The sequence below is a fragment of the Schistocerca piceifrons genome, chromosome 2, assembly GCF_021461385.2.
Source record: "Schistocerca piceifrons isolate TAMUIC-IGC-003096 chromosome 2, iqSchPice1.1, whole genome shotgun sequence".
In the NCBI taxonomy this organism is placed as follows: Eukaryota; Metazoa; Arthropoda; class Insecta; order Orthoptera; family Acrididae; genus Schistocerca; species Schistocerca piceifrons.
In genome coordinates, this window is record NC_060139.1 from 509,789,457 (window position 1) to 509,813,267 (window position 23,811).

Sequence of the window (23,811 nt, forward strand, 5' to 3'; positions counted from 1 at the left end):
GCAAGGCATCAGAAGCAGTGGAAGTGCAGGGCGCGCGTGTTACGCGCCTGCCTCTGTGTTGCCCCGAGCACTGCGATAACAAGTGGAACGCGACGGTTGCAGATGGCGGTCATGCTGGCTCACTGCTCTGTCCATCTCCCCCCTCCAGCGCCAACTCGACGGGAAGCAGCAGCGACCTTGGCGGCAGCGCACGACACCAGGCAATGCTCCAACGCGGTGCGCTAGTAGGAGGCAGGCCCTGTTGTGCGAGAGAGCGGAGCAGAATGTCTTCCGTTACAGCGACCGTCCGCCAGGGAGCTCTGCGGGGAAAGGTCACCACCACTCACACTGGCAAGACGTATTACAGCTTCCAGGGCATTCCTTACGCCAAGCCGCCGGTTGGCCCGCTCAGGTTCAAGGTTAGTAGCCCTGCGCAGTAGTACAGAGTTTTACAGTCAGCTGACTCGCCTGACCGGAGCCCCTTTATCGAAACTCTAAATACTACTTTGGACTTCAGATGCAGCAAATATAACGGAACAGTACTACTATTCGATACACTTTAAGTTCACTTCGTGTTTATAAACATCTACCCTATATCGATTATGGTACTTTAGGTGGTTAAATTTCTGGTGTTTGACAGATATTTTTTGCCGTTCTTAGGACTACAACATAAGAACATCATCATCTTCCAATAACTCCAGAAATGCGCCATCAATAACATATCATTTATTGGGTCGTTAATTTCGCAGCCACTGTTGGACATACTTCAGTAAATTACTTTGCTCGGGGCCCATGTCATTCACGGGATGAAACAAGAGAAACAGCTGTTTGCATAATTTGCGATAAATTGCAGATAAACAGACACCGGTAGCGTATTATTTATTTTATATTTCTTCATGAGACGCGAGTGTCCCGTGATATTCGTTGCCCCGGTGACAATACTTGGAAGTTAAACAGCGCAAAACACCTTCGTCAAGACAAACTTTATTTTTATGTACTCAGCAATAAACATTAAATTGTTTGCATAACAGGAATGTCCTTACGACCAAATATTGTAAATGGATTTGTTTCATTTTACTGCGTGTCCTGATTCACTTGCACAACTGCTTCCCACAGAGTCCTTATAAAAATAAACATGACCCTGGTGAAGAATTCCGTGACCAGGACTTACTCTGTCCCCGGAATTTCAAATGTAGAGAAATTCATCGCAGTCGTCTACACTTCACAGGCAAATTACATTTAATCATTCTCGTTAGAATGTGGGCAATATGCAGGCTTCGAAAGCACAGCACTCGATGAATCTTCTTTTTGACAGAAATTTCGGTGAGTAATAGGGCCTACGTAGTAGAGAAATTTTGTTCTGGATATAAGGCGCGCCTCCGATGCAAACAACTTTTTTTTTTTTTTTTTTTTTTTTTTTTTTTTTTTTTTTTTTATAAAAACCAATACACTTGACAGTACATTTGTGCTATCGTCCGTGGGCAAGGGCGCCCATACCTGGGAGGTAATGGGGGCCGCACAATCCCCCCTCCCCCTCCCTCGTAGAAAAAAATGTAGTGCATTCAGATGTTCTTAGAAAATGATATAAATGACGGTATTATGAGGGTTTTTACGGCGACTTAAAGGTTAAAGATACTCCGTACTCCCCAGGACAAACTCCCATCACCTTCCACCACATCCATAAAAAAAAAAACACCGATGATCGTATGAAAGCCCTTGTCAATCGGTATATGCAAACATGTTTTGAGAGATAGTTATTAAACGAAAGTTAGGCTTAGAGGAAGATTTCTTTGGTGTCATTACCTTAAATTTTGCCGTATTCTGTTATGTATGTCCCTTTCTACATTGTTCGATGCCGTTAGCGTGTTATCTGAAATTAAACGATCTTCCTGTGAATATTGTTGACAATTTAACAAGTTACTTTATCCTTCAACGTAATTTTGTTCTGCGAAATTATTCCGTGGCTATATTTTGTGATTATTTACAGCCAGCTTTCGAAAATCATTCCTAATCTGCGTTCTCGTGTGTCGTTGTTAAGCACACAAAAGCACTGCACATATTGTGGATTTTCAGCCTTAAATAACACATTTCCACTTTACGAAAATCGATGTTAGTGTTGCAGCCATGTGTCAAGTCCCTGTTGATGGAGACCTGTTTTCATATCACTTCGACGCCAAATTGTTTACATTCTCTCTCTCTCTCTCTCTCTCTCTCTCTCTCTCTCTCTCTCTGTGTGTGTGTGTGTGTGTGTGTGTGTGTGTGTGTGTGTGTGTGTGTGTGTGTAACATTTCCTTTGTGTGTAACATTTCCTTCCACGTTTCAGTGTGCGATCTCATTCTGTAGTGTAGTTGTTTATGGTCTGTTATCCTTTGTTAATGCCTTGTGCATGTGTAAATTTTTTTGTTGTAAGTTTAGAGCACAGGCTGTTGCTAGACTTTTGGTATTTTTTAAGTCTGTTTTAGTTGGGTGATAGTCGGGGCCCATAAAGTCGTCAGGAAATGTGATACTGGAGCTGTTCTGAACAGCCTGTTTCTAAGTTCCTCTAAAAGTAATGATTAGATTAGCACATTTTCTGACCATTTAGTGACCCAAAAACATCACCCAATTAAGAAAAGGACTTAAAAATACAAAAATTCAACCATAGCATTTACTGAAAACTTAAAATGGGAGATAACACACAGAAAGCATCAGCAGTAAGAAAACAATTTATAAACGACTGTACTACACTATGCAGTGACACTAGCTGGATGCACAGCACTCAGAAGCAGCAGTAACTGTGTTTCGATTAGTGGGGAAGTGTTGTTTACTTGAAAATTCCGCAAAACATGGGTTTTGTATGCTTGACGCATGTTGTTTAAATTTATGACTTCCTCTTTTTTTTTTTTTTTTTTTTTTTTTTTTTTTTTTTTTTTTTTTTTTTTTTTTTTTTTTTGAGTCCTCAGTCTTCTGTTTTGATGCCATCCGCCACGAATTCGTCTCCTGTGCCAACATTTTCATCTCAGAATAGCACTTGCAACTGATGTCTTCAATTCTTTGCTGGCTGTATTCCGATCTCTGTCTTCCTTTACAGCTTTTACCCTCTATAGTTCTCTGTAGTACCACGTGTGTTACTCCTTGAAGCCTTAACAGATATCCCATCATCATGTCGTTTCTTTTTGTCAGTGTTTTCCACATATTCCCTTCTTCTACGATTCTGCGCAGAACCTCCCCATTCCTTATCAGTCCACCTGGTTTTTAACATTTGCCTACAGCACCGCATCTCAAAGACTTCGATTCTCTTCTGCTCCAGTTTTCTCACTGTCCATAACTCAGTACCATACAGTGCTCCGTTCCAAATTTACATACTCAGAAATTTCTTCCTCAAATTAAGAGCTGTGTTTGATACAAGGCAGACTTCTCTTGTCCGAGGATGCCCTTTCCACCAGTGCTAGTCTGCTTTTTATGTCCTCCTTGTCAGGCCGCCAAGGGTTATTTTGCTGTCTAGGTACCTGAGTTCCTCAGCTTCGTCTACTTCATAATCCCCAGTCCTGATATTAAGTTTCACGCTGTTCTCATTTTTCTGCTGGTCGTTACTTCCTTTTTCCTTCGATTTACTCTCAGTTCTTATTTGGTACTCATCAGACTGTCAATTCTGTTCAACGCATCCTGTAATTTTTCTTCGCTTTCACTGAGGATAGCAACGTCATCAGCGAATCTCATCAGTGCTATCCCGCTCTTGAACCTCCCTTTTATTTCCGCTACTGCTTCTTCATGCACAGAATGGACAGTAGGGGTGAAAGACTACGTTCATGAATTTCGCTCTTTGTAATCCGAGCAGTTCTTACTTGGTCTTCGACTCTCATTGCTGCATCTTGGTTCTTGTATAGCTTACCACTATTTTTTGACAATTTAGAACGTATTTCACCATTTTACATTGTCGAACTTTTTCATGTCGATAGAGCCAATGAACGTGTCTCGATTTTTGCTTCGGTTATCAACTGCAATGTCAGAACTGCCTCTCTGATAACTTTACCTGTCCTAAAGCGAAAATGATAAGTCATGTAACAAATCATCAATTTCTTTCCATTCTTGTGTACATTATTCTTGTCAGCAGCTTGTAAACAAACTTTTAAGCTGATGGTGCGATAAGTCTCCCGTCACTTCTTGCTATCTTGGGGATTGTGTGGATGATGTTTTTCCAGAAGTCTGACAGTATAACGCCTGTTTCTTCTTCTATCACTCCGTCGGATAAATTCTCCCCTCATAGAGGCCCTCGGTGCACTCTTTTCCACCTATTCGCTTTGTCTTCTGCGTTTGTCAGTGGAATCCTCATTGCACTCTGTGTTACGGTCCTTGCTTTTTAACTTCACCGCAGATTGTTTCGGCTCTTCAATATGCTTCGTCCGTCCTTCTCACGATAATTTCTTTTTCATTTTCTTCAAATTTTTATCCAGAAATTTCGCCTGAGCTGTCCTGCACTTCATTTTTCTTTCGTTACGAGGAGACCTGTATGTCTGTATTTCCGAATTGCCCTGAACGTTTCTATGATTGCTTCTTACATCGATTGGCTGAAGTATTCTATCTGTTATCCATGTTTTCTTCTCAGTTGCCCTCCTTCTACTTACAGTTTTCTTTCCAACTTCAGTGACTGCTTGTTAACAGATGTCCACTCTTTCTCAAATGAACTGCCTTTTGAGCTACTAATTTTCGGAGTATATGTAGCCTCAGGGAACTTCAAGCGCATCTCTCTTCATTACTTAGCACTTCTATGCTCATTGATTCTTCCTGGATAGTCTGTTAAACTTAAGCTAACTCATCATTACTAAATTTGGATCTGAGAACGTATCTTCTGCTGGGTAAGCCTTACAATCAAATACCACATTTTGGAATCTATGCCTGACTGTGATGTACCGTAACTGAAATATTCTTGTATCACCAAGACTTTTCCTAGTATACGTCGTCCTCTTGTGATTCCCGAACTGAGTATTCGCTATTGCTAACTGATATTTATTGTAGAATTGAATGTTTCTCCTGTCTCGTTCCTAATACCAAGCCCACATTCTCCCGTAACCCTTTTTTGTACCTTAGATTTACATCTCTCTTTACGTACTGAATCACCTGTTCAACATTCTCATATATTTCTTTTGTCTCTTCATCCTCTGTGACATCGGTATGTATGCCTAAACTATTGTTGTCAACGTTGATTTGGTATTGAGTCTGATAACAGTCCTATCAGTGAACTGTACATAGTAATTTACTCTCTACCCTACCAATTCATAAAGCATCCTATTCCATTATATCATTTTCTGCTGCAGTTATTACCCTGTACTCATCTGAGCTAAATCCTACTCTCGTTACTTCATTTCACTGACCCTTCACTGTACGTAGGTTGAGCCTGGGCATTTCCCTTTTCAGTGTTCTCTACCACTTTGACATTCGAAATTCCACGGCTCAACTCGTAGAACGTTATCCATTGATTGGTTTTTCAGTCGTTTTCTCCGGGTCAACTTCCCCTACATCCATTAGATCCTGCTCATTGTAGACGAGTCTTGGTCTTCCATTACAGGTATTACCCATAAACATTTTCATGACCAATCTGATAAATCCTTGATACTTCAGTAAGTGTTCTCTTAACCTATTTGTGCTTTCGGTTAACTTGTGCCGTAAATTAATTTTGTCCAAAATTCTGTTCAGTGTCTCGCCATCTGTAATTCGATCTACCCATGGAATCTACAGAATTTTTTGCCTCCTTCCTCCCCCATAACCCTTTCTCCGTCTCACCAATTGTGCTTTCATCGACCACAATTCAGTACCATTTATAGCCTCTGCAAGTTGGACATACCAGCGATCACAATGAACGGTATTAAAATATTACATAGAACGCTCTTGATCACACAAAAACACTTTTATTAGGAATTACCAGTTTCGACCTGATCTGAATCATCTCCAGTGACTAAACAGAACAGGAACTTTGGGTACCACACACTGAGTCTACAGTATCAGTGGGTGGTATCCACAGTTCCTGTTCTGTGCCATCCTCTGCACACGTCATCAGTGGAGCATGGACCAAAGAAGTTCAACATAGGAACGAAACCGGTCATCACTTACAAGTAAATGTGTTTTTATGTCATAAGGACTGTCTAATACTTTATTCGTTGTCATTCATTAATTGTATCTGTTGATTTCCTCATAATGAAATCATAATATTGAAAATATGAAATAAATATGTCGTTTTTCCGATTTTATGAAGCGATAAAATTCCTTTAGTAAGAAAAACGAGCCCGTGGTCTAGGGGTAGCGTCTTTGATTCATAACCAAAACGTCTTCTGTCCCGGGTTCGATCCCCGCCGCTGCCTAAATTTTGATAAATAATCAGCATTGGCGGCCGAAGACTTCCGGCATAAGAAGTCAGCCTCATTCTGCCAACGGCCTTGTCAAAGAGGGCGGAGGAGCGGATAGAGGTTCAGGACACTCTCTTGTCCTAGGGGTGGGAAATTGCCCCTAAAGGCGGAAGAATGAGCAATGACCAACGGCATGAGGATGCAGAAGGCAATGGAAACCACTGCATTAAAGACACGTAACGTGTATCCACAGGACATGTGGCCTGTAATTGAAGAAGTGTCATGATGATCTCTCCATTGGCAAAAGATTCCGGAACAGTCCCCCATTCGGATCTCCAGGAGGGGACAGCCAATGGGGAGGTTACCATGAGAAAAAGATAGAATGATAAACGAAAGGCTAACGTTCTAAGAGTCGGGGCGTGGAATGTCAGAAGCTTGAACCTGGTAGGAAAACTAGAAAATCTGAAAAGGGAAATGCAAGGGCTCAATCTAGATATAGTAGGGGTCAGTGAAGTGAAGTGGAAGGAAGACAAGGATTTCTGGTCAGATGAGTATCGGGTAATATCAACAGCAGCAGAAAATGGTATAACAGGTGTAGGATTCGTTATTAATAGGAAGGTAGGGCAGACAGCAGACCAACACCGACAACGATAGTTCAGGTATACGTGCCGACGTCGCAAGCTGCAGATGAACAGATAGAGAAAGTGTATGAGGATATCGAAAGGGTAATACAGTATGTAAAGGGGGACGAAAATCTAATAGTCATGGGCGACTGGAATTCAGTTGTAAGGGAAGGAGCAGAAGAAAAGGTTAGAGGAGAATATGGGCTTAGGACAAGGAATGAAAGAGGAGGAAGACCAATTGAGTTCTGTAACAATTTCAGCTAGTAGGTGCGAATACCCTGTTCAAGAATCACAAGAGGAGGTGGCATACATGGAAAAGGCCGGGAGATACGGGAAGATTTCAATTAGATTACATCATGGTCAGACAGAGATTCCGAAATCAGATACTGGATTGTAAGGCGTACCCAGGAGCAGATACAGACTCAGATCACAATATAGTAGTGATGAAGAGTAGGCTGAAGTTCAAGACATTAGTCAGGAAGAATCAATACGCAAAGAAGTGGTGTACGGAAGTACTAAGGAATGACGAGATACGTTTGAAGTTCTCTAACGCTGTAGATACAGCAATAAGGAATAGCGCAGTGGGCAGTACAGTTGAAGAGGAATGGACATCTCTAAAAAGGGCCATCACAGAAGATGGGAAGGAAAACATAGGTACAAAGAAGGTAGCTGCGAAGAAACCATGGGTAACAGAAGAAATACTTCAGTTGATTGATGAAAGTAGGAAGTACAAACATGTTCCGGGAAAATCAGGAATACAGAAATACAAGTCGCTGAGGAATGAAATAAATAGGAAGTGCAGGGAAGCTAAGACGAAATGGCTGCAGGAAAAATGTAAAGACATCGAAAAAGATATGATCGTCGGAAGGACAAACTCAGCATACAGGAAAGTCAAAACAACCTTTGGTGACATTAAAAGCAACGGTGGTAACATTAAGAGTGCAACGGGAATTCCACTGTTGAATGCAGAGGAGATAGCAGATAGGTGGAAAGAATACATTGAAAGCCTCTATGAGGGTGAAGATTCGTCTGATGTGATAGAAGAAGAAACAGGAGTCGATTTAGAAGAGAAAGGGGATCCGCTATTAGAATCGGAATTTGAAAGAGGTTTGGAGGACTTACGGTCAAATAAGGCAGAAGGGATAGATTACATTCCATCAGAATTTCTAAAATCATTGGGGGAAGTGGCAACAAAACGACTATTCACGTTGGTGTGTAGAATATATGAGTCTGGCGATATACCATCGGACTTCCGGAAAAGTATCATCCACAGAATTCCGAAGACGGCAAGACCTGACAAGTGCGAGAATTATCACACAATCAGCTTAACAGCTCATGCATCGAAGCTGTTTACAAGAATAATATACAGAAGAACGGAAAAGAAAATTGCGAATGCGCTAGGTGACTATCAGTTTGGCTTTAGGAAAAGTAAAGGGACGAGAGGCAATTCTGACGTTACGGCTAATAATTTAAGCAAGGCTAAAGAAGAATCAAGACACTTTCATAGGATTTGTCGACCTGGAATAAGCGATCGACAATATAAAATGGTGCAAGCTGTTCGAGATTCTGAAAAAAGTAGGGGTAAGCTATAGGGAGAGACGGGTCATATACAATATGTACAACAACCAAGAGGCAATAATAAGAGTGGACGATCAAGAACGAAGTGCTCGTATTAAGAAGGGTGTAAGACAAGGCTGTAGCCTTTCGTCCCTACTCTTCAATCTGTACATCGAGGAAGCAATGATGGAAATAAAAGAAAGGTTCAGGAGTGGAATTAAAATAAAAGATGAAAGGATATCAATGATACGATTCGCTGATGACGTTGCTATCCTGAGTGAAAGTGAGGAAGAATTAAATGATCTGCTGAACGGAATGAACAGTCTAATGAGTACACAGTATGGTTGGAGAGAAAACGGAGAAAGACGAAGGTAATAAGTAGTAGAAATGAGAACAGCGAGAAATTTAACATCAGGATTGATGGTCACGAAGTCAATGAAGTTAAGGAATTCCGCTACCTAGGCAGTAAAATAACCAATGACGGACGGAGCAAGGAGGACATCAAAAGCAGACTCGCTATGGCAAAAAAGGTATTTCTGGCCAAGAGAAGTCTACTAATATCAAATACCGGCCTTAATTTGAGGAAGAAATTTCTGAGGATGTACGTCTGGAGTACAGCATTGTACGGTAGTCAAACATGGACTGTGGGAAAACCGGAACAGAAGAGAATCGAAGCATTTGAGATGTGGTGCAATAGACGAATGTTGAAAATTAGGTGGACTGATAAGGTAAGGAATGAGGAGGTTCTACGCAGAATCGGAGAGGAATGGAATATGTGGAAAACACTGATAAGGAGAAGGGACAGGATGATAGGACATCTGCTAAGACATGAGGGAATGGCTTCCATGGTACCAGAGGGAACTGTAGAGGGCAAAAACTGTAGAGGAAGACAGAGATTGGAATACGTCAAGCAAATAATTGAGAACGTAGGTTGCAAGTGCTACTCTGAGATGAAGAGGTTAGCACAGGAAAGGAATTCGTGGCGGGCCGCATCAAACCAGTCAGTAGACTGATGACAAGAAAAGACTGACTGAAAGTAATTACATATTACTCTAGGTTCCATAAAGCATATTTCTACACACTTGAAAGGGAAATCGTCTTTTTCTGGACAATAAGAAAGTAACTGTATCGGTAATAAACAATTTCTTTCTTAAAATTATATAAAAACAATCTTCTGCAGATGCTTGTCTTGAAATGATATACGGTTCTTCTCACATTAACGTAATAGACTTGCTTCTCTTTCCTCCAAATGCCTCTTCAGATTTCGTGAACGTGGCTTCCATTTTTCCCTAGTTACACCAGAGTCTACAGCGTTGCATTTGTTCTGGAGCCACACCTGCTTGGCCATCTTGCACTTCCTGCCAATCTCATTACTTAGACGTTTGTATTCCCTTTCACTTGCTACATTTGTTACATTTCTGTGTATATTTCTAGCTTCCCTACCATGTACCTCAAAAATTGTGGGACTTTTGCTAAGTGTTGTCTTTTTACATATGTGATTTATACGCTTCCCATTTCGTTCATTTTTCTGTTCTATTCCTTTTTCTGTATCAGTGCACTGTTGCCTAATGCTCCCTCTGCAAGTCTCAAAAGCCATGGTTCCATCAATTTAGCTAACTCACTTCTCTGAAATTTCCCACTTTTTGTAGTATCTTGAGGTTTAATCTGCACTCGGCCATTATCAGAAACACGCGATATCGTCACAGTAAACAAGTACACCCCCCCCCTCCCCAAGGGGTCTTGAGATACTTTCGTGTGCTCGTGCATGGTGCACATTGTGCCCCAAGCTATTGCACCCTACTCTTCCTTCCCAAACTGCGTTTCCTTCTCAGTGCCCCTCCCTCCTCATCCTTGCTCCTTCCCCGCTGCGCTCTTTTCCCCCTCTCGTTCTTCTTATTTATGTCGATCTGGCTCTTCACCTGTTTCGTTGTATTCCTTGCGGTTTTGTTCCTCTTGCCTGTTCATCCTTTTTGGCGTTTTTGGTCCCCACTTCGGGTTTGACTTCCACTTCTAAATTATCTGTTTTAAGTGTGAGCCATGTGGGAAAGAACTCGCTCCACAGTGCCTACAGTGTGGATTTCTGTCCCTGTGTTCCTTTCTCTCTTCCTTCCCTGCCATAGTGGCCCTCTGAGTCACCAGCACATGTAACATTGTGGTGGGTCTGCTATGTACCCATCTGGCTGAGCCCCTGACAACTCAGGAATCACCCCACTAATAACTCTGCTGTTGCCTCCCTATGTACGCCAAGGAGTGGTTGCTTGTCATCCCAGAGTATTGGAATTCCTGGCTACGGCCAACTTGCCAAATAGCCCTTGCTGTGGCTGGATTGCGCCCATGGGTAGAGCCCCTGATTGCAGTGGGTGCTTCCTGGGCGGATGCTTGGCACATGAAGTGCATCAAGCTATGAAAATCTGGCCCTTTCCACATGGCCGTCTCTTCAAGTGGTACCGAATCATTGTATGTTGCTTCGTATGACCCTGCCGCCTTCCCTTCCTGGCTCTACCATGGGAGGAGGGAAAGGCTCAGCATCTTGAATCATTCTCCCCACTACCTAGTCTGTATGATGGATGGGTCACAGTCACTGCCAGCTAGCCATTGTTTTTTTTTGTGGAAAATATTGAGGACAAGTTCGGCAAAGTGAAGTCTCTCAGTAAGATGTGGTCAGGCTCCCTGTTGATCAAAGCTTCTTGTGTTGCCTAATCTGCAGCTCTTCATGCTTGTGATCTTGTGTCTTGGTGACATCCCAGTATCTATTACCCCTTACCAGCCTTTGCATACGGTCCAGGGAACTGTTTTCTTTATGGACCTCATCCTTCAAACTGATGAGGGACTCTGGGCTAATCTGGAGCGACAAGCGTTAATTTTGTTGGATGTGTGCAGAAGGGTGGTAGAGACAACTGTACCAATACTCGTGCTTTTTTTCTGAGAATGTCAAGAGTATGTACAGAGAATGTAAAGGTTACCTGTTACCAATGTGATTTGAAGCTGTATGTCCCGCCAACCATGAGAGGCTTTTGGTACTTGCATTTTAGGCATATGTCTTCCCACTCTATGGCGAACCCTCTGTGTGGTGAGCGTGGATACCCATCCCATGAGGGAAGCCCCTGTGTTCCACCATTTGTATTTGTAATTTGTCATGACCACCACTCTCCAGTTTACAAGAAAGAAAAGAAGGTCCAAGAGTAAAGTCCCTAAAACATCTATCTTATACTGAGGCTCATCAAAAATATGACCATCTCCACCCAGTAGCGATGTCTTCTACTTCTGCCTCTTCCTTACCCTGGTCCCATCTCCCTCTCCTCTCCTCCTACCCTGCAGTTCCCCTTTGCTGCAAGCCAGGAGCTTCTGTTGCTTCCACTCAAGGGACAGTTCCGCCTCCTCCTCCTCCTCTCCGGTGTTTTTGAGATAAGACGAGGCTTCCCCAGCATCCTGGGGCTCACCCCTCCTCCTCACTCTGAAGCATACCCAGTTTTTATTGATGCCACCCTGTCCTCATCAGTCACGAAAACTGATCCAATGACATGACTTCCCCTCGGCTTTTTATGTCTAACCTGAGCTCTTGCTACCTGAGAATCCACTGTAACTGCAATGCATATTGCCGTCACTGACACCTAGCGGAAATACAACAACTTGTTTCTCCTTATTCTGCATTCTGTCTTAAGAATTGCACTTCGATGATAACCATTCTCCAACGTTTTGTGGTTATTTGACGTTCTGTTGGAACCATTCCGGCCCTGAAAGAGCACCTGGAGGGGGTCTACATTTTAGTTAGCACCAAAGTCATTACAGACTGGATACCACTGAGTACCAACCCGGAAACAGTAGTGACACGAGTGTGAATGACAATAGCAATCACCATTTGCAATGTCTACCTCCATCCAGGTAGCCCAGCTCCTTACTGCCTACCTTAACGGAGCAGCCCTCATTCCTTTACCTCCCCCTCTGGGACTTCATTGTATGGCACCCTTTGTAAGGGGTTGCCACTTCATGGATAGCGATCTTCTAATTGACCAACTTATTACAGACTTTGATTTTCATCTACTCAGCGATTGTTCTCCAACACAATTCAGTGACACTCATTGCCCCTTTTATACCATGCATCTCATTACCTCCTCTGCTGCTCTTGTGGCTTCACTACACTGGCCTTTCCATGATAATCTTAGTGACCACTTTCTGGTGATTCTATAGTCCCCTGAAACCTTGTCCGGTCTTCTTTGACCTACATAAGGCTTACAACATAGCGTGGCGACATCACATTTCAGTTACCCTGCATGACAGGAGCTTTCGTGGCCCCTTCCGACCTTTACCCACGAGTTTTTATGTCACCAGCTCTTCCAGGTTAGATTTGGCACTTCCCTCGGCGCTCCTGGGATGCAAAAGAACAGTATCCTACAGGGCTCTGCGATAAGTGTCACACTCTACCTCGTCGCCATCAATGGTCTTGTAAAATTGTCTGGGTCTGTGAGATATTCTGGCGTCCCGAACTTTTCATGCTTGAAGAGTTACAGGGTGTTACCGTCTTCTACACTGACGGTTCTAAAACGATAGACACGGGGGATACGTTTTGACTTCTCGTTCTGGTATGTACAGGGTGTTTCATAAATGACCGGTATATTTGAAACGGCAATAAAAACTAAACGAGCAGCGATAGAAATACACCGTTTGTTGCAATATGCTTGGGACAACAGTACATTTTCAGGCAGACAAACTTTCGAAATTACAGTAGTTACAATTTTCAACAACAGATGGCGCTGCAAGTGATGTGAAAGATATAGAAGACAACGCAGTCTGTGGGTGCGCCATTCTGTATGCCGTCTTTCTGCTGTAAGCGTGTGCTGTTCACAACGTGCAAGTGTGCTGTAGACAACATGGTTTATTCCTTAGAACAGAGGATTTTTGTGGTGTTGGAAGTCCACCGCCTAGAGCACAGTGTTGTTGCAACAAGGCGAAGTTTTCAACGGAGGTTTAATGTAACCAAAGGACCGAAAAGCGATACAATAAAGGATCTGTTTGAAAAATTTCAACGGACTCGGGACGTGATGGATGAACGTGCTGGAAAGGTAGGGCGACCACGTACGGCAACCACAGAGGGCAACACGCAGCTAGTGCAGCAGGTGATCCAACAGCGGCCTCGGGTTTCCGTTCGCCGTGTTGCAGCTGCGGTCCAAATGACGCCAACGTCCACGTATCGTCTCATGCGCCAGAGTTTACACCTCTATCCATACAAAATTCAAACGCGGCAACCCCTCAGCGCCGCTACCATTGCTGCACGAGAGACATTCGCTAACGATATAGTGCACAGGATTGATGACGGCGATATGCATGTGGGCAGCATTTGGTTTACTGACGAAGCTTATTTTTACCTGGACGGCTTCGTCAATAAACAGAACTGGCGCATATGGGGAACCGAAAAGCCCCATGTTGCAGTCCCATCGTCCCTGCATCCTCAAAAAGTACTGGTCTGGGCCGCCATTTCTTCCAAAGGAACCATTGACCCATTTTTTGAACCGAAACGATTACTGCATCACGCTATCTGGACATTCTTCGTGAATTTGCGGCGGTACAAACTGCCTTAGACGACACTGCGAACACCTCGTGGTTTATGCTAGATGGTGCCGGGCCACATCGCACGGCCGACGTCTTTAATTTCCTGAATGAATATTTCGATGATCGTGTGATTGCTTTGGGCTATCCGAAACATACAGGAGGCGGCGTGGATTGGCCTCCCTATTCGCCAGACATGAACCCCTGTGACTTCTTTCTGTGGGTACACTTGAAAGACCAGGTGTACCGCCAGAATCCAGAAACAATTGAACAGCTGAAGCAGTAAATCTCATCTGCATGTGAAGCCATTCCACCAGACACGTTGTCAAAGGTTTCGGGTAATTTCATTCAGAGACTACGCCATATTATTGCTACGCATGGTGGATATGTGGAAAATATCGTACTATAGTGTTTCCCAGACCGCAGCGCCATCTGTTGTTGAAAATTGTAACTACTGTAATTTCGAAAGTTTGTCCGCCTGAAAATGTACTGTTGTCCCAAGCATATTGCAACAAACGGTGTATTTCTATCGCTGCTCGTTTAGTTTTTATTGCCGTTTCAAATATACCGGTCATTTTTGAAACACACTGTATAACACCTCAGATATAGAGCCCCTGATGACATCCCTTTTGACAGCAAAAGATATAAAAATTACTGATCCTGATCTTGACGGTAGCTACTGGTGACAAAATATTAACACTATTCAAAATTTGACCAACAGAAATTCTAGGGAACTGACATCTATTCCACGGAAAGAACTAAATGAAAGACTATCAGATGATCACTTAATCTACAAAGTATGAAACTCTAAATTAAGAATACAAAACATATGCTTTACGAAGGTTAAAACCCAGACGAGATAAAGTGGTCAGAGATAACATTTACACAAGAAAAGATTTGTAGCCACATCGAGATGTAAGTTCGCTGCGATTAAAATAAAAAATTTCAGGGAAGATGTTAATTCGCTCTTCTGTAGACGTCGCAATAGAAGCACGCTTATTGACAAATATTAGATTGCTTGAGAACGATCTGGAATTTTAAAGTTTTACAAGTATCGTCTTGACGTATTAGTCAATGTTCTGAAGAAAGGTGATAGAACATTTGCCGTTAAGCCAGACAACGGAACAGATGTTACACGCGAGGGAAAAGTTTCTCGTGTCATACTTAATCAATTCTGGGACTTCGTCGTCGTGACCTGTGATTGTCACAAACATTGAAGAACATAACAATGTACCAGACGCCTACATAAACTCTACAAATAGACTTGAGTAGGAAACATATACAGGCAATCATGCAGAATTCACAGGGACGCCGTGTTGTCGGAAGCTGTAGTCAATGTCAGAACTGCTGATGTAAATCGTAGATTCAATTCGCTGAATGACAGATGGGTGTGCTTTCCAGTGCAGTGTTTAAATAATTCAGAAGTTCAATAAACTCAGTTATAACTTCAATACTTCGTGTCGTCTACATCACTTAATTGAACTTTACTGTGTAACTGTGAATAATTGTTTTCTTGATAGAACGCTGAAGCTAAAGTTGATTTGAGTGACGTTATTAGCAGGGAGCAGTAATTGAACATTGTATTACGACGCTTTCTGTACTTCACTTAGAGAATACTTTATCTCTCGATATACGACGTGGGAGTCGTTGAATTAGCCCCGTAGCGACGCATTAACGACATTATAATACATCACAAATCAACATTCTCACTAGACTATAATGTGACATCGGCTTGAATGGTGTAACTTATAATTCGAGATATATTTTACACGTTTGAACATTCATTTGCAAATAGGGCATAAAAACTACCATAAGCTTAGAAGCCAGTCGCGAACACGCGAAGGATATTTGGTTTATTGTTTCAGATAAACGGAGATGTTGCGGTACCGAGTGGTGCAGACGCTGTGTGAAGCAGTAAAGAAGACAGACATCCTTCGAACACCATTGCTTCAATTATAAGCGAGGGCCGCTTATACATTTCGGTGTGCTGCTCCATCGATACGCGGATATCGGTTAAAGGCAGATAGTATCTGAAACTAACCAAACAGAGTGAAGTGTTTGTTACAACAGTTACAGAACGGAGTTGTCGCGATTGACGAACGCCGACCTGTGTCAACCAGACTTGAACATCCATTTCCATATAGCCGACGCACACACACTCGCCACATACGGAACACCATTTACTCATGGGATTATGTACTGTGATCACAGCAGAGCTGCTAACTAGTAACAGGGCTCTCCATTTTGTCACTCAGGCCTCCATCCACAGTCTTTCAATACGTACCGACACAATGCAGAGCTTGCAGGCTATTGACTTTGGTCTTTCTTATCCATGACAAGCTTTCTGCCCCTGGCCGTGCCGCCTGATCAGTTGTCTTCGTCTTGGTCCCAATTCATGTGTGCATCCCAGGGAATTAAATGGCTGGCCGTTTGGGTAGAGGGTCAGATACTTGCCCCCAATTTCCTTTCATTATTTCACTTGCAGATCTGTAGCTACATATCAGATCTCTCTTTGCTCAAAAGTGAAATGACATCTGGTGCGCTGCTGCCCTCAGTATGAACTCCACACAATCAAGGAGACTACTGACGTTTGGCGCTCTTCCTTCCACTCTTCTAGGAACGAGTCCACTGTCTTATTCCGTCTATGCATCGGTCACAAAAGGCTCACCCATTTTTTTCTCTTGTGTAACGAGCCACCCCCGCAAAGTGCCTGTGTAGCCAGTCTGACGTTATCCAATATATTGGTGCAAAGTCCCCTTCTTTTGGCCCTTTATACTAAGTATAGCCTATCAGACTCCTTCACTTTAATATTAGTAAATAATGGTAGGATTGGTCCTCAGTTTCCTAGATGACAGTGGTTTATATTTTCAGTTGTAAGGTTTTGTTTTACATTTGGAGCAGGGGCAGAGTGGTTGTGGTTGGGGCCTCTCTTCGCGTTTTCTGGGTAAGGGAACCATGATCACTCCCCCTCTCAAAAACAGCTATTTATCCTTCTGTTTTTCCCGTTTTTAGATTTGGCCTACCCTTTTATGCCTTCTCTTGTGTTTTCAGCTTCCTCGGTTTGTAGTTCGATACTTCTGACTCGATTCGCCCACTTTTAGCGGACACCTCTATCTTACACAAGTAATTTTTGAATTGCGGGACTGATGACCTTACCGTTTAGTCCAATAGTCCCCATAATAAATCAATCAATCAGACAACAGAAAACAAGTACAGTGGTGACTAACGAAAATGATTCACATCAGTTGTGTACACAGGGTGGTCCATTGATAGTGACAGGGCCAAATAGCTCACGAAATAAGCGTCAAACAAAAAACAACAGAAAACTAAACTCGTCTAGCTTGACAGGTGAAACCAGATGGCGCTATGGTTGGCCTGCTAGACGGCGCTGCCGTAAGTCAAACGGATATCAACTTCATTTTTTAATAGGATCCCCCATTTTTATTACATATTCGTGTAGTACGTAAAGAAATATGAATGATTTAGTTGGACCACTTTTTTCGCTTTGTGATAGACGGCGCTGTAATAGTCACAAATGTGTAAGTACGTTGTATCACGTAACATTCCGCCAGTGCGGACGGTATTTGCTTCGTGATAAATTACCCTTGTTAAAATGGACCGTTTACCAATTGCGGAAAAGGTCGATATCGTGTTGTTTGGCTATTATGATCAAAATGCCCAACGGGCGTGTGCTATGTATGCTGCTCGGTAACCTGGACGACATCGTCCAAGTGTCCGGTCCGTTCACCAGATAGTTTGGTTATTTAAGGAAACAGGAAGTGTTCAGCCACATGTGAAACGTCAACCACCACCTGCAACAAATGATGCCCAAGTAGGTGTTTTAGCTGCTGTCGCGCCTAATCCGCACATCATTAGCAGACAAACTGCGCGCGAATCGGGAATCTCAAAAACGTCGGTGTTGAGAATGCTACATCAACATCGATTGCATTCGTACCATATTTCTGAGCACCAGGAACTGCATGGCGACGACTTTGAAATTCGTGTACAGTTCTGCCACTGGGCACAAGAGAAATTACGCGACGATGACAGATTTTTTGCACGCGTTTTATTTAGCGACGAAGCGTCATTCACCAACGGCGTAAAGTAAACAGACATAATATGCACTATTGGGCAACGGACAATCCAAGATGGCTGCGACAAGTGGAACATCAACGACCTTGGCAGGTTAGTGTATGGTACGGCATTATGGGAGGAAGGATAATTAGCCCCCATTTTATCGATGGCAATCTAAATGGTGCAGTGTATGCTGATTTCCTACGTAATGTTCTACCGATGTTACCAAAAGATGTTGCACTGCATGACAGAAAGGCGATGTGCTTCCAAAATGATGGATCTCCGGCACTTAGCTCGCGTGCGGTTGAAGCGGTATTGAATAGCATCTTTCATGACAGGTGGATTGGTCTTCGAAGCACCATACCATGGCCCGCACGTTCACCGGATCTGACGTCCCCGGATTTCTTTCTGTGGGGAAAGTTGAAGGATATTTGCTATCGTGATCCACAGACAACGCCTGACAACATGCGTCAGCCCATTGTCAATGCATGTGCGAACATTACGGAAGGCGAATTACTCGCTGTTAAGAGGAATGTCGTTACACGTATTGCCAAATGCATTTAGGTTGACGGACATCATTTTGAGCATTTATTACATTAATGTGGTATGTAGAGGTAATCACGCTGTAACAGCATGCGTTGAACAACCGAAATAAACTGTATTTTAATTTAAAAAACCTACCTGTTAGCAACTGTTTGTCTAAAATTGTGAGCCATATGTTTGTGGCTATTACAGCGCCATCTATCGCAAAGCGAAAAAAGTGGTCCAACTGAAACATTAATATTTCCTTATATACTATACTAATATGTAATAAATAATGGAGGTTCCTTATTAGCAAAACGCAACTGATATCGTTTTGACCTATGGCAGCGCCATCGAGCGGGCTAACAATAGCGCCATCTGGTTTCCCCTTCAAGCTAGACAAGTTTCGTTCTTTGCAGTTTTTTCGTTTGACGCTTATTTCGTGAGATATTTGGCCTGGTCACGATACTATAAACCTGGATTATATGCTGACTTCCGCTAGTCGACGAAAGTGCCTTAATTCCCAGTTATACAAAAAAGTTATACAAAAAAAGTTCACAGTTCACAGGGATCGCGTTTATATAGTGGAGTTATTTTCGGCTTATGAGTTCTTTACTTGTTTTCCCACCACCCCTTGGTCTCTGCCATCCACAACCTTCTTGTCGACCTTGGTCCTTCTACTTATTTGGTTGATTTCCCTTGGATTCCTGGCCATGTGTGTATCGTGAGTAATGAACATTCTAATCGTCTAGCGGGGGGGGGGGGGGGGGGGGGCAAGGGGGGATTGGTAATTGTCAACCCTCACCTGCCTCACTGCCTCATTCTCCACGACCCCTCTGCGTGTCGGTTTGCTGCCTTAAATCAAATCCCTTTATGCACAATTGTGGGCGAACTCTTGATGTGCTTCCAAAATGACGGATCTCCGGCGTGCGGTTGAAGCGCTATTGAATAGCATATTTCATGACTTCGTGAAATCCCCCTCATGGTGGCCAATATTATGCTGGGTGATCCTGCCTTCTGGCCCTTCACACTAAATATGCATGCCCACATTCCTGGGCCTGGGTGTTAATGGACGACCCTCGCCTGGTTACGCCTGTCCTCTGTTTTCTTCACGAAAGTGGTTTGTCCTCCCATGTTCAAGTACCTGAATTTCCCTCTGGGGTTGTAGTCCTGGAGTTAACGTTGGTGTTGGTTACAGAGGCCGCAGCATTGCCCACACGCCATCCAGAATTTCCCCCTGCCTTTCTCTTTTGTTTTGTTTGGGCTTTTGTACCGTTTTGTTTCCCTTTTTTGTGTCTTCTTTCCTCTGGTACTGTCCGCATTTTGTCATGATCATGGTATGGTGTGGAAATCTTGGCGGTTCGATGGCAGTGTTGGCGCCCAATGTGTGTAGCACCTCTTCTGGGACGCCCCTGCTCTTGCTGTTCCCTTTCCCCTCCCCTTCTCTCCCTGTTCTTTGAACTTCATGTTGGCCCGATGATACCTGTACTTCGTTTGCTCGTTTCCCTTCCCCTTGACTGGACTGTGGTATTTGTGTTGTTCCTTCCACTTTGTCATGGGACTGATGACCTCGCTATTTGGTTCTCTCTCCCCAATCAACCAACCAACAAATCAATCGATTTTTTTCTCCTGGTGGGACATTTTGTTATTCTGTTCACCAGGCTTAGAGCTTGTCGTGGGCGTATTGTGGAGTTCACGTGAGACTCATGTGCAAGTTAAATGTCGCATTAGTAGTGCACATGCTCTTATTATTGCAAGTTCCATTTTAATGTGTCCCTGTGACTTTCAGTAAAGTTATTTTTTCTTCACTATAGTGTTAGGCAGACGAATTTGTTATGGAAACTGTTTATGCTATGACGCCACTGGATATGCTGTAAAAAGTTTTGCGATCTTTGTCAGGATAGCACAAACGTAGCCCACATTCAACAACTCTTTCCCTTCGGCTGTTTGCAAGGCGCTGCTGAACAGTAGATAAACACGACGCTGTATTCCGGCGTACTAGTGACATGGAACCCTTAACAGAAACGGTATAGTGCAATGATAAAGCAAGAAAGACCGTGAGTACGGTGCAGCTAAATCACAAAACATGCATATTACATTCTTATATCATGTAGGTCTTGTTTTCTTGTGAGTGATATAAAAACAGACTGTATTCTGCCAGTCTTTGAAGGGAAACGGCAGAAAATATGTCGGTCACAATGAGTCCAAAATTACGGTAGTAAAACTATTTTTAGGCAGTGACGACGTCTTTGCAGTCGTTTAAGCCGCTAATAACAAGATGTTACTTTTTATTATCAGCGACTTAGTGGTGATAAAGACCTAACCAGTCATTCATATAATGGTTGAAGGCTTTCAGAGACACTTTGTGTCTCTAGGTAAACCCATTTTCAGGTATTCGTCAGGCAGGCATTGCAAGGAACTACAGTCATTACAGCGTCGTTAGTTTCTCTAATGGCTGCAAAGAAGTATTTCTTAAATGACGCCTTGGAAAAATGTCTTCCCTCTTTTGATGCCCCTTTGTACACGTACTTCTGTATGCAATCTTTATTACTAAACGCCTAACCCGGTCGACATATATGGTCCCAGCTTCAGATTTTACGTATCTAATGGATCCAGAAGCAAAAGAAGTTTCTCATTATTTAATATAATTATTGCCCGAATTTAAAAATTGAAATTATCATCTACTCATTAAGTGAACAATCATACGTTACATATTTAATACGAAAGTCAAAAATTAAAATTAGCAGCTTTTCACAGGTCTCGAACCAACGTAAGTCAATTACCTGACTACTTTCATCCTATATGAGAGCACTTAGAGACTTTTCGTATAATTTCAAACCTTTTAGATTTTGTTTTCGCTGACACTATTCGCTGTACATGCAATTCGACTTCAGCATCAACCTGAAGTTTTAATGTAGTTCTTCTTACTGCTCTATTCGCAGCACATCTTAAGACAGTATCCACATATATAACCGAATGTACCTACAAAATTATTTTATCATACGATACCCAGGTCAGGATCATGAAGTCATAAACATTGAGATGCGTGAAAGACAATTTATTAAAAACGGAGTTCGATAAAGAATTGGCGGCGGGTATGTGGGGGCAGGAGGGTAAGAACATACGTGTGCAATGCTTCATGATCCGCGTGTAGCTGGTTAGGTTACAGGTCACGAGACACTAGTGACCACTGTGTGGCCAAAAGGCAGCGAGAATTTGTGATGAAGTAAAATTCCTGATCACCAGAATGCACAATACTGTTACAGTAAATGCCTTACGGAGTTCTTGCCGCATCAGATTTGTATTCAGTCTCGGGACTGTCTACCAATCTGACGCAGCGAGAGCTCCGTGAAGCATTTATTCCAGAATGCAGCCGGGAAAAACTACGTTGTCCACAGTGTTCTGGGTTTGAATTTCATGCCTTTCCTCGTTTTATACGGAATAAGGGGTGTTAGTCTCGATGATGACCCACTCAATGTAGGTGACGTTTAGTTTTAGGGTCGCCTTTGTGTCACTCTAGAGAAGCAGGCTGTTCACTTGCTGCGCCATTAATGGATGTTTTCCTTCTTCCGTACTATTTAATGCTTTTGTTTATCCTAATACCGGCATACAGGAGTTTACAGCACTGGCACTTTTTATTTAACCTGTTTTATTTAAAATCATTATTATTTTGTACATAATAAATATTACATAAGAATGGAGGAACAAGTAAATGGCAAACAATGTGTGTAGTGGTGGATAATGAGTAAGACGCAACTGTCAGTGACTAATTAACACTACAATCATCATCATTCAATTTTTTTGCCATTATCTCACTTTGGCACGGGGTTGGATTGCTTATTAACGGATAACGGATGTCATATGGTTAACTTAAGCAGTGGTCGGATGGCGTGTGGCCTGTCGGCACCTCATAACCCCCCCCCCCCCCCCACTCTCATTCTACCCACGCCCCAGGATGGAATACGTGTACTCCAGCTGTTCTACTTGTAGTGTTATCTGTGTGAAAGTGAGGGAAAATTTTCTAAATGTTTGCAAATCACGTAACTGAAGCCGGACTTGGGTTCCAGCCCAGTATCACCTAGTGGGATGCAGAAAACCACCTAAAAACCATTTGCAGACTGGGTGGCACACCGATTGTCGTCGTGGAACGGCCGGATGATTTTGATCTGGTGCTGGCGCACCTAGAAGTCTCGAAAGAAGGGAGACAGCCAATCTTACCACACTCGGCCCCCCTCCCCGATTCCACCCTGTGTGTGGTGACGAGTGGCAACTTTCAAATCATTCAGGGGAACTTCTGTTTTTATTGCAGATTACGATTCTACGGCAAAATCTACATAAGTTTTGTCTGAAGCATTTTCTTTCTTTCCCCACAGATGGTGCCGTAATCGGTGGAAAAGAAATGGGTACACAATAGTAATTTGCGACATGCTATATAATAGCCCTTGAATATTCAGTGGCAAGTGGGACCCCATCTCCACGCTATGGAGGTAGTACAGGCCAGTATTTCAAAAGTTCTCATTGGAGACCCCATTTGTAACATTTTATTTCTCCGACATACCAAAAAGGGGACTACTCGAGGTGCCACTGCTGCCGTCTCTCTAGCCGAACGCTACTCTGCTTTTCCAGTTACGGCAAGTGTTCAAACGTAATAACGCCAACTTCAATACACTTTTCAAATAACCGTACACAGGACAGAAGTATATCTGCGGGAATGTCGGCACAGGAATTTCTGATGCAGTGGACCATATCTTCAGGGCCTGTTGGCATTGCTGGTACGCCTTATTTTTTAAATACACCAACAGAAAGAATTGTGGCAACGTCAAAGCCGACTTAGTGGGCCACTTAATAGGGCCACCTTTCCCGATCCACCAAGCAGTGTAAAAACGGTCAAATACCTCCCGTTCTTCGGTTTCCTAATGCGATGGGCAACGGTTTTTTCTGAAACCACATACCTTGTCGAACGTCTGGGGATACATCATATTATAGTACCGGTAATACCTGTTCCAAAAATGTTCCATATTTGGGTCCATTCAATGTACCGTCGATAAAATACTAAAGAATTTGTTGTCCATGATGCCACACCAAATGTTAACTGACCTAAGGACATTGATGGTCAACTTGCCGCAACCAGTGGGTGCTGTCTACACTCCAGTTATGCATGCTGTGCCTGTTAACGCTACCATGCTATGTGA

The 23,811-nt window shown here is 43.0% G+C and overlaps 1 protein-coding gene across 1 annotated transcript in view; it reads left to right on the forward strand.

Moving 5' to 3' along the window:
• Positions 1–207: 207 nt before the first annotated feature.
• Positions 208–23,811, forward strand: part of LOC124776323 (esterase E4-like) — an 80,663-nt gene continuing 57,059 nt past the window's right edge. Inside the window, exon 1 of the mRNA XM_047251261.1 lies at positions 208–398. Coding sequence (XP_047107217.1) covers positions 264–398 — 135 coding nt within the window. The 5' untranslated portion in view covers positions 208–263. The remainder of the gene's footprint in view (positions 399–23,811) is intronic.